This window comes from Gossypium hirsutum, chromosome A01, assembly GCF_007990345.1.
Source record: "Gossypium hirsutum isolate 1008001.06 chromosome A01, Gossypium_hirsutum_v2.1, whole genome shotgun sequence".
In the NCBI taxonomy this organism is placed as follows: domain Eukaryota; kingdom Viridiplantae; phylum Streptophyta; class Magnoliopsida; order Malvales; family Malvaceae; genus Gossypium; species Gossypium hirsutum.
In genome coordinates, this window is record NC_053424.1 from 11,432,127 (window position 1) to 11,444,842 (window position 12,716).

Below are 12,716 nucleotides of genomic sequence, written 5' to 3' on the forward strand. Positions count from 1 at the left end.
AATAGGTAAAGACAAAAAATAATTTCTTAATATATTTAAATTTTTTAAAAACTTAAAGAAATTAAATATATTAAAAAATATTAAGTATAGCCAATTTTAAAATTTTAATATATTTAATTCAAATTCATAATAATGGGTGAAGTCTAGGTGGATTCTTTCCTGGATATTGTCTATCTCATTGGTTATCTTCAATTATTTTCCTATTTCATTCTTTGTTGCGTTCTTAGTTAGATTAGTTATGTAATTTTAGATTAAAAACAATCACTCCAATTTGTCGGCTAAATAATAGAAAAACGGTAATTACTAGTACTTTTAGTCCTCGTATATACGATATTCCCTACTCACCATAACTATACTATTATTCGATAAGTGTGTTTGCCTTAATCGTATTTATAGTTAGTTTAGTGATCATCAAGTAGCCTCTTAGGTTATCATTAAGCTGATTTTACAGCTTAGATACTAGCACAAGCAATGTTTTGTTTTCTTCCAATGTAATGAAGCTATTTATGTATATTGTAAAGTTGCTTATGGTAGTAATGTAAAGTCTTTCAATTTTTCCTCTCAACAGATTTGTTTTACTTCTGTTTTTCATCTTTGAAACATAAATTTTTTATTGTTTGTGATCTTTGGATGCTGACATAACTCAACAAATTCTAGCAATAAGTGGAGACCCTGATATTATATCTGATTTTGTGGTTCCAATTGGAGTCAGTAATACTCTATTGCATGGAAACTTTTTCACCTATACTGGCATGAAGCCACTCACTGCCACTGATCCCACCAATAAATTTCACAGTAACAAAAGCAACCATGGCTGAGTTCCTTGCCCTTAAAGGACTGTTTCTTATTCTGTTTTACAGTACCTTGCTTATTCACTTAACCCTCATCATACTCGTCCTTGTGCCACTGAGCTTTTCTTTCTCAACTATGGCATACTTGAGGTTGGATTTATTGACACTACTAACAAGCTCTTTACACAGATTTATAGCCGGTGACGTGTTTGTGTTCCCAATGGAATTAATCCACTACCAGTTCAATTGTGCCAAGAATGATTTCACAATCAGACTTCGGTAGCTAAGTTACTGGCACTGTGTCAGTTCTACGGTATTACTGACGGTCGTTGATGATGAGAGGATCCTAGCAAAGTGTTTCAATACTGATGTTGACACAATTCAGAAGCTCAAAGCAGGGTTTGCACTTAAGGCCTGAGATGGGGATTCTAAGCTATTAAAGCAATAATCCCAAATCTGGAATTCTAAGATTTAGTTCATGTTTTAATGCTTCTCTTTTACATCTACAAGACGACTGATAAATATAAGACATAAATAAAATCTTCGAAAACACAAGCAAATGAGTCACTCTTATATAAGAGCAAGACTAATATATATAGCAACAGTACAACATTATATATTTACATCAAACAATCAAGATGCACAATTGCTTTGATTCCCTTGGTGAAGCCGACAACACGTTGGATATCTTCAATTGTTTTTCTGCAGAAACATCTGGTGCTGTAAGTATTGTCAACTTCTGCAGAGCTCCACCATTCTCTAGGAAATACTTTGCCTTCCCAATACAATGTTTTTCATCTGTAAAGTTTGTAATTTTGATGGCCTTGAGTTTATACAACAAGCAAGAAGGCACGTTCGCTGGCAGAAAGCAAAGAACTTCCTAAAACCACAACATAAAAAAAGCAGTAAGAGTTTGCAACTTAAATAATTAAGCTTAAACTTAGAACAATCAATACCTGAGAAAACTCAAGTTTTTCAAGAGCAGGCAAACTTGAGAGTAAAGTTTCAAGTCCTTTTCCACCTCGAATATATGAGTACTCTCGGCATAGATCATAACAAGGTATCTTCAATTTGACCAAGGTAGCAAAAACAGGAAGTGGTTTGCAGCTTAAAAGAAGCTATGACAGTCACAAAAGTTGCACTATCAGTAGATATTGCAACAAGCAACAACTTCTAAATATAGCAGAAAAAAAAGTGAAAGAATATGTGAAGAAACAAACCTCGAGAGAAGTAACCCACAAAATAAGTGAAGGAACATTGCAGATCCCCCCAAAAAGTGTTGTGGCACCATCTTGAACAGTATAGTTAGTTTTGAATATATAGATATCCGCTTTGACAAGAGATTGCAGATTCTCTATTGAATACCTGGCTTTTATTGAGTCGAGGTATTTGAAGTAGGCTAGATTTGGAGTATCAATCATTAACCAACAATGGTAACCATCATACAAGTAATCTATAGTCAATCTCTTAAGCAACTGATGTGAAATATTGAATTTGCTTATATTTTCCATGTAGCATTGTTTTAAGACCATATCTTCAAGATTGGAGCAGCCGGATAGGAGGTTTTTAATTGAATCATCATTCAAAAATTTAACTGACTCGAGATGAAGAGTGTTTAGATTCGGAAGATGAACTACACCCCTTGGAACATCCAAAACAAAATCTTTATCCACTTTCAAGCTCACCAATGTCCTGCAAGTAAACAGAACATCCGGTAAAGTAATGAACTTGTCAAGGTAGATGTTTAAATCGAGATGTTTAACACCGCGATGAACTGCAGCAGATATCCATCCGTAAAAACGGTTGGAATCGATCATACTCCGGCATTTGAGACGAAATTTATCCACAATTGTTGTATTATATAAAAACAGCATTCTGTCGACGAAGGACATAAAGTTCTCAACGGAAGCGGCGTAACTGTTAAAATTCTTGCGGCGCAAAACGTCCTCCAAATCGAAGTGGAGATTAGGAAGTAAAGCAAAGAGATATCTCCATCTAGTAGATAAAATAGATGTTCTAACCGCTTCTTTTGTAGAAAGGAAGGACAGAATGTGAGTTAGAATTGAATCAGGTAGATCACTGATTCTGTCTGCTTTCTTCGTTTTCACTTCCTTACCCATTCCAATGCCTGGAAGAAGTTAGCCAGGAATAATATTTTTGTGCGGAATAATAATTAGGGTTCTTGTATTGTCTATTCCGAATTTCGATTTGGGTACCAAAGTTCCTATCTATAAATACGTCAATAATAGAAATAATCATTAAAATATTATGGCCTTCTATATTAGTCACTCCACTTTTAATATTTTCTATTTTCATAATTAAACTATTTAAATTTCGATTAAAAAAATATATCCTATAATTTTTTATTATTCTAATAATATATTTAGTCCTCCTATATTTAAATATTTTATTAATTTAATTCTAAATATAAAATATTTAACAAATTGAACTCTCCCACCATCTATTTAGTTGTTTGAATTTCTAGTTTTTTGGGTTTTCAATGCTTTAGTTTGATTTGATGTAGTATTTTTCTTTGATTTTTATTTTATTGTTTGTTTGAAAAACGACATTGGGTTTGTTTTGAAACTATAATGTATGAAAAGGATTTGAATTTAGGATTTTTTGAGTTTACAAAGATGAGAATTTCATGGAATTTTGTAATTCTAAACTCTATTAATTTTGGGATTCATATTTTTTTATATATAAATGATTTGGAATATAAGTTATTAGTTATGCAATTTAATTGATTAGAGAGTCTCGTGTGTTGATATAATGATTAAGATATTTATCGCTCTAAGTGTAATTTGAGTTAAAAATCAAGTCACACCAGTCACATTATTATTAAGGCTTTGCTCTTCTCTTATAATTCACTAAAAAGAATTCAACTGATTTGATGTAATTTTAATTCTTATAGAGGAATTTAGGGTTAAATTGTAACCATCATTGAAGTTCAAGAATTTAAACTATGTGTTTTTTTTAATGTGATTATAACGTTTGGATTAGATTTTCTTTAAAAGCCTAAAGCATTATTGCTGGTTCAAGCATTTTTTTTTTCTGAACTGAAGCATATTATTATTAGTACGGAGAAAAAGAAAACTTGAAATGTTTGATTACTGAATACAAAATGTCTAATTTTGCAAATATTAAATATTAATTTTGTTGAATATTTTATATTTAAAATTAAATTAATAGAATATATAAATATTAGAATGATTAAATTTATTATTAGATCAATAAAAAAATTATGTGAATATTCTCATCAAATTTCAAATAATAATGATCAAAATAAAAATAAAAATAAAAATTCAATGACCCCATACTTCAATAACCATTTCACATTTAAGTAACAGCTAGCCTGTAGAAGATGAATGGGATTCATTGGATATTCAGCCATGACAATGAATGACTGCTCCGCAACCCAAGCGTGGAAACTAAACAGTGTTTGGGAAATACAAGGGATGGCAGGCATTGATTCTTTTGAGACAAGTAAACTGAAAGTGGTTTCGTTTCACTTCAGTTTCTATCAACTCATTGTCTTGGAGTGTCTTTTGATTTGTTGCATGTTATCTTGTATCACTGTTCTTGGCCATTGATATAGTTGGCTAAACAATATTTCCCAATTTCACATTTACTATTTGCTTAAATGTGTAACAAGCTTTTAACTTTTAAATAATAATAATAATAATGGGCAATTTACTAAAAAAAAAACCCTTTTTTTATTAATTACGAAAATGGTCTGACTTTTTTATTATTTACGGAAAAGATCATTCTCTCCGAAAGAACGTTCACATCAGCGCGAAGTTAGTGTCCATGTCAGCAAAACGCTCCCTCAATGACGGGTTTTGCCCTATTTTTTTTAAGGTTAGGGTTTTTTTAAAGGTTAGGGTTTTTGGTGGTTTAGGGTTTTTAAGGAAAAAATTAATGAACACTTAGAGTTGAGGGTTAATTAATTAAATTAACTATGAAAATAAAAAAAATAATTAAATTAAGGTTTAGGGTTTTTTAAAATTAGGGTTTTTGATTGTTTTAGGTTAGGGTTTTAGTGGTTTAGGGTTTTTAGTATTTTTTAAGGGAAAAATTAATGAACACTTAGAATTGATGGTTAATTAATTAAATTAACTATGAAAATAAGAAAAAAATCAATTAAATTAGAGCTTAGTGGTTTAGGGTTTTTTGGTGGTTTAAGATTTTTAGTGGTTTAAGGTTTTTAGTGTTTTTTAAGGAAAAATTAATTTAATTAAAGTTCAGGGTTAATTAATTAAATTAACTATGAAAATAAAAAATAATTAAATTAGGGTTTAAGGTTTTTTAAGGTTTATTAATTAAATTAACTATTAATTACGGAAAAAAGCTCCCACGTGGACACTTTTTTGCTATAGTAGTATCTGATAAAATAATTTTAAGAAGATGTTTCTGAACAAATAGTGTCAAAAACACTTCAAGAAGGATGCACTTTCAGCAAAATTACAAGAAAAAGCTCCCACGTGGACGCCCTTTTTCTACAGTAGTATCTGATAAAATAATTTTGAGAAGATGTTTCTGAACAAATAGTGTCAAAAACGCTTCAATAAGGATGCACTTTCAGCAAAATTACGAGAAAAAGCTCTACATGGACGCTCTTTTGCTACAGTAGTATCTAATAAAATAATTTTGAGAAGATATTTAAAAGTAGTAGTTCTAGTAATTCTGATAATCAAGAAGATCTAAAAGTAACTAATTATAGGTCTGATGAAGAAAATATTTCAACAGATGAGGATGAAAATATAGAAATTCCAGAATCAATGGATACTGATCAAACAGATCCGTATGGTAAAAGAAAATTAGAATATTGGCTTATTGTTCTTGGATGGTATTGGCTTACCATTCTTGATGCATATGATAAAGGAGATCCAGTTGGTTGTCTTACCATTAGATAAGGAATATAATATCACTGATTAGGATAGAATGATGTTAATATAGGAGTAAATCATTGATTAGGATTTGTTTGCTTTCCTTTGTTGGGTTTTTTATGAACAGTAGTCCATTCCCCGACTTGTGGAAAAAAGTTCCCACGTGGACGCTCTTTTGCTACAATAATATCTGATAAAATAATTTTGAGAAGATGTTTCTGAATAAATAGTGTCAAAAATGCTTCAAGAACGATGAACTTTCAGCAAAATTACGAAAAAAAGCTCCCACATGGACGCTCTTTTGTTACAGTAGTATCTAAAAAAGCCTTAGACTATAAATGAGCCAAACTTCATTCTCAGGTTGCATAAGTTACAGCAAGAGAAATTGAGGCTAAAGTAAAATAGAAACTGAGGATGAGTGAACATGTTAGTGCTGTTATTTACTATGATGGCGAGGTCCCTGACACTGAGAACGGTATCGTTTTTTTATCGGAGAGTACAGCACGACTGGTTTTTAACTAGAACATAGATTTCACAGAACTTCGTAAAAGAATTAGGTGTAAAATCTTCGGAACAATGCCAATAAAAGTTTTGTCTATTAAGTATCGATTTTGTACTTCGGTTGATCCCGTGAAATATGACTTATTCGACATAAATGGTCATCGTAGCTTGGAGGCAATGGTGCAAACTCATCTTGCTAGTGGATCACCCTATCTTGAGTTATATGTACAATTTTCATCACCAATTAATACATCTGCAACCTCGACATCTAATGTTGTTCAAGAGGAACACACGAACCCTGCCCGGCACTCCGTTAGTAGGTGGTAAAACATGAAAGTGCCTGTGTTTAGTAGCAGCATGGAATACACAACCCCTGCACAACGCTCCGTTGGTAGATGGGACATGCACCTCAGTGGGTCAATGTTTGATACTAGAAATACGTACTGGGGAATGACATCAACTTCTAGTGGTTGGCAATCCACATCGGATTAGGAACGTTATGAAACATCTAGAAGAAGGGATGATGTACTCCCTACGATATCCACCGGTGAGGGGACCTCGTTCGTTGTAGATGATAGTGGGTTAGATGATGAGTCCGATGTGGATCCACCTCGAGAGCCCAGCCCCGATGGTGCAGAAGTTAGATTATTTTCTGAACCGGAGCCTGTTCCAACCATACCTAAAGATGTTAAAGGGGGTTCAGATGAAGAAGAAGAATATCCGCGATTCAGAGAGTACTCCCTTTCAGCCCACATGCATAATGTCGATCTATCTCAAGATGATGCGTTGGAGTTTCCAGATCTACCACACAGAAGGTGTGACCATACAAGTTCGTTATTGGATTCGGGTGAAATTGAAGTTGGTAGGGAGTTTTCTAATAAGGATAGTTTTCTTGCTGTATTGAAACAACATAGCATCATGAACGGGGTTAATTACAACGTGGTTAAATCTAAATCCGATAAATTTGAGGCCAAGTGTGCAGTGTAAGACGGTACATGTTCATGGAAAATCATGGCCTCATTAAGGAAAAGGACAGGCTTCTGGGAGATAGAAAAGGACTGGCTTCTGGGAGATAAAAAAGTACAAAGGTTTACATACATGTGTTGATAGTAAAGTATCACTAGGTGTTTAGGGTTTTTGAATAAAACTATTATTACGTAATGTTACATTATTTAGCATACTTCATTGACAGGTGTTTCACAAGATCATCCCAAGATGGATTCAGATATGATTGTTAGCTTAATATACAAACGCTGAATGCGGATCCGAAGACTTCAGTGCCAGTCTTAATTGTCAATATTCATAGCCAATTGAAGTACACACCCTCTTACCGCAAGGTTTGGATAGCTAAGCAGAAGGCGTTGGAAAAGATGCATGGTAGGTGGGACGCTTCATATAATGAAGTGTGGCAGTGGTGTCAGGTGCTGGAGAGATATATCCCAGGTTGCATAACAGACCTTAAAACGACACCTGCATACTACAATGACCAATTGCTCCATGGATGCCAAGTGTTTAAGCGTCTGTTCAAGAGCTTTAAGCAATGTCGGGACTCATTTATATACTGCAAGTCATTGGTACAGATTGACGGTACCTTTATTTATAGTAGATATACCCATCGGCAATTGCTAGCTGTGGCACAAGATGGCAGTGGGAGAATCATTCCAATTGCATTTGCAATAACACCGGGGGAGTCAGCTGATAACTGGGATTCTTTCTTTCTAGGTTAAGGAGGCATGTCTGCCCTCAACCTGATATATGCGTTATATCAGATCAGGGCACTGGAATACCAACCGCAATTGAGCGACAAGAAAGCCAATGGCATCGCACACACCATCAGTATTGCCTAAGGCACGTTGCGTCCAACTACTATGGACAATATCGATCAACAACTAAACGATGACAAGTGACCAACATAGGCATTTAATCTCTATTAATATAATTTCATTTGTAATATTCAATTTATTCTGAATAGAAGAGTGGTATGTAATTTTCGTTATCAACTTATATTGGCAATGTATGAGATAAGTAAGGACTATTTTCATGAGTTATTAGTGGTTTTACGTTCAGTTAACAAAGAAGGCGCAGACTACCTTTGTAACATACTTTTCGAACAGTGGACACAAGCATACGACGGCGGCCTACGATATGGTCATATGACCTCAAACCTGGCTGAATGCATAAATTCTGTTCTAAAGGAACGCATCATTTACCGATAACAACTGTTGTGCGAGAGATATATTTTCATTTAGCGGCACTATTTCCAAAGCGAGCAACGAGTTATAAAGGCCAAATGTAGGAGGCCATGTATGGTGCACAAAGGTATTGCGAGAGATTAACAAGGCGAAGGCATGAGCCAACACCATGTACACAGTCTGTTACGATCACAACAACCTATGGTTTCGTGTGACGGAGTTTAACAGACCAAACCAAGGTATTATTGGCGGGCAATATCGTGTACACTTAAGAAATAGGACATCCGACTGTGGGGTGTTTGACGCACTACATTATCCATGCGCTCATGTAATTGCAGCTTGTCAGAATCTCCGTCTGGATCCCATGACGTATGTCGACCAAGTGTACAAAATAGAATACATGTACAACGTATGGAGACACGTATTCCCACTGATCCCAGATGAACGTAAGTGGCCGTCTGTATCGCTTGCTCCGTTTAAGTTGTTATCGGATATAGAATTGCGTCGCAAACCAAAAGGTCGACCTTGCTCGACTAGAATACGTAACAATATGGATATCCGAGAAAGAACGAACCAACAGAGGTTGTGCGGATGATGTAGGAACCCAGGCCATATAACTCGATCATGTCCAAATCAGAATAGCTAATAGTTATTGTAATAAAATTATGCTGCATTATTTATATTTTATTAAAAATATTAAAAATATTACCATAGTCAAAACAAAATTTATTTTAATAAAAAATATTGGCTAATTTAAAAGAACATTTATTGTATTAAAATTAAAAAAAAAGTAAAGTACAATTATAATATTAAATACAATTTTTATTTTATTATATGAAACTATATAAAAAAAAGTTTTTACAAATATATTAAAAAATCAATGTTGGTGCCGGTCGAAATCAGTACCACATGGGGGTCGTCGACTGTTACGAGCTGGATTCCTCCTTGGTTCAGCTTCCGGCGAGAGTTGTGGTTGCTCCGGTGGGGATTGTGGTTCCTTTGGCAGGGGATCTGGTTGTGGGTGTTGGGAGGATGACCCAGCTTGATAAATTAATAAGTGCAGAGGTGTTTGCATCACCTATGGTGGAGGTGTTTGAATCCCATAAGGCAATGGAGAATGGTAAAAAGAAGAGCTCCCTGACGGAGCCTCGTGCGATCCCTCAGGCGACGATGGCCTATTGATCGGCGGTTAACTCAGAGTAATTGGGAATGGAGATGAACCGGACCATGCATTCTAACCTGCCATAGGACTGGGAAAAGGAAACATAAAAGGGTTAGGATACATATAAGGGCTAGGATACGCACTTGGCATAATCTGAAAAGGTTGTGATATGAGTGTTGTCGGTTGAAGTGTTGGCCCAGGTGGTTGTGTGGGTGCTGTTGATTGGCCCAGTGATTGTGTGGGCACTGCTGATGGGCCCGTGTCGTCATCCTTTATTCTTGGATTTAAAGGGCCTCGTCGTTCCCTTTGCACACGGATTTGTCGTCGCCTCTCCTCTTCTGACAGTAAATATGGTTTGTCATGGATCCTAAACCATAGCATGTATTCCGGCACGCATGCTAACTCAGGAACGATGATCGGTTCCCGAGTAAGTATATAGTCATACTAATTTTCCCACATTTCAATATATTCTGACCAGTGTCTAGGTCAATCCGTATTCAATAGTCGTAAGTCGACTTTGTGCTTATCATTAAGCACCTCAGGTTCCACGGGAATCGATTATCAGAATTCAAATTACCGCAATACCCTATCTGACTGGTGCATCTCCACGATAGCATAGTTTACCAATGAGACCTTCATATGCCAAATGTTCGGATTTTGAAAAAATTCATCTTGAACTACTTCCCGAATTGCTTCTGACCGTTGGTTTAATAGAAGTCGTATATCTTCAAAAGATGTGGGTATTCTAACTCGCCAAATGGTTCCACCTAATTAAATAATTTTTTAGCATACAATTATATTTTAAATCTACGCAATAAATGTAAAATCTAATATAAAATTTACCTTGTTATAAGTAGGAATGTATATGGGTGGTTCACTCGAGAACATAAAAATGGAAAGCGAAATCGTGACCATGATTGCAGTAGTGATAGGCATCCTCCGATTTTGGCTTTATTCGGTCGCGTCGCCCCGCACATCTTCCGGTACAATGTTGCTAACACGACAGACCCCCAACTTAATTCACATGCTGCTCTAAAATCAACGAGTTTCAACAGCCATCTCAGATGTACGCGGTTTCGTGACAAGTCCGGCATCAGATAACGTCCAATCATCTCAAGAATGTATGCCCGAGCATGTCGTATTCTTTCGAGTTCAGTCGAATCATTATCCGACTCCAGGAATGTGTCACATAACCAGCCTATCTCGATTCGACCTCTGTTAATATTATCCGGTATAGCACCTAAAAGCTAGTAGCATACGGCTCCCCAATCAGTAGATGATGCGGACCCGGTGACTGCGTACCCATCCACTGGCAATCCCAATTGCAATTGCACGACTTCTAGAGTGATAGTACACTCTCTGCATGGAAGATGAGAAATGTACGTCTCGAGTCTCCACCTCTCTATCAATGCACTGATTAATTTTGGGTCCAACTTGCACCCCTAACCTATCGTGGCCACGTGCCAAAAACCCGCTTCCCGCAGGTAATTCTCTATCAACGGCGATGGATGACCAGGCATATTACGGATATAGCATTGCAACACCCGATCTACAGACTGTTATAAAAAATTATAAAATAAATATTTAATTAAAATTGCATAAATGAAAAAAAATAAATACTATTCAAAAATTAATTAAGTTGATTATTTACCATTGTCATTTGCTCAACGGATATGTGTTTCTTATCAAGACGAATTAATGAACCGGTCATTACTAACACGATCGAATATTTTTGTAATTTAAAAAATAAAACTAATTCAAAAAAAATTAAACACAGCTTTTTGGCAAAAATTAGAGACAACTTTAACAAAAATTGAGAGAAATTTGAGAGAATTTGGAAAGAATTTAGAGAGAATTGTTGTGAGAGGACTATTGTGTGAAAAAATGAAAGAGGGGAAGGGCCTTTAATAGTTTTTTTTTTACCGTTGGGGTTCAAACAGTCACATGACTGTTGGAGCGAGGCAAAAAGCATCCCTAGGGGAGCGTTTTGTCCACGTCAGCACAAAGCGCACCCTCAAGGAAGCGTTTTATGCTGACGTGGACAAAACGCTCTCTCAGGGACGCATTTTGCTAACATGGACACTGACTTCGCGCTGACGTGGACACGCTTTCAGGGAAAATGGTCATTTCCCGTAAATAATAAAAAAGTTGGACCATTTCCGTAATTAACGAAAAAATGGCTTTTTTTAGTAAATTGCCCAATAATAATTGAGATTTTATTTTTTTCACTTAATTAGTTATTTAAATTTTTAAAATGTATTAAAAAGACCCTCAAATTAAAAAAAACAATTAAATCATTGATTTTTTTCACTCAATTGGATACTTAACCTATCAAATGCATCAAAAAGACCCTTTAACTGTTAACTTTAACAATTGACCGTTAAATTTAACTATCCCTAAATTTTTTTAATTAAAGTCACCCCGTGTCATAACCGTAGTATGACATGTAGCAAAAAATTATAAATAAATAAAAGTTATAAAAAATATTAAATATTAATAAAAATATTAAAAAGTATAAAAAAATTTGTAAAATTTTATAAAAATTATAAATTGCATCAAAAAGACCCTTTAACTATTAACTTAAGTCGTTGATCGTTAAAGTTAACGACTTAAGCCGTTGATCGTTAAAGTTAACGACCCTCAATTTTTTTTAGTTAAAACCATCAGTGCCGTAATACAACGTGACATATGACAAAAAATGATAAAAAAATAAAAATAAATAAAAGTTATAGAAAAATTATAAAATGTTTCTTTTAATACAATAATTTTTATAATTTTTTAAGAATTTTGTATTTCTTTACATTTTTTATAATTTTCTTACGGCTTTATAAAATTTTATATATTTTTTATATATTTCTATATATTTTATATATTTTTACAATTTTTTATAAATTTTTTATAATTTTATATTTTTTTCTAAATTTTAAATATTTTTTATAGTTTTTAAATTTTAAAAATGTTAAAAAATTTTAAAATTTTTATTTATTTTTTATTTTTTATCATTTTTTGCTACATGCCACACTGTGGTTGTAGCATGTGGTGGCTTTAAATAAAAAAAATTAGGGGCAATTCAAGTACCCTATTAAGTGCAAAAAAAGTATGGGCTTAGTTGTTTATTTTTGAAAAAGTTTGAGGGTTTTTTTAAAGTATTTTAAAAGTTCAAGTACTCAATTGAGTGAAA

General features: G+C 34.2%; 1 protein-coding gene across 1 annotated transcript; it reads right to left on the reverse strand.

The window, feature by feature from the left end:
• Positions 1–1,339: 1,339 nt before the first annotated feature.
• LOC107917552 (F-box/LRR-repeat protein At4g14103) lies at positions 1,340–2,991 on the reverse strand. The gene is made up of 3 exons (XM_016846880.2): positions 2,012–2,991; positions 1,748–1,909; positions 1,340–1,671 (listed from the first exon to the last, which is right to left on the reverse strand). The coding sequence occupies exons 1-3, from the start codon at positions 2,909–2,911 to the stop codon at positions 1,417–1,419; spliced, it is 1,317 nt and encodes a 438-aa protein (XP_016702369.1). The 5' UTR covers positions 2,912–2,991; the 3' UTR covers positions 1,340–1,416.
• Between the last annotated feature and the right edge of the window lie 9,725 nt (positions 2,992–12,716).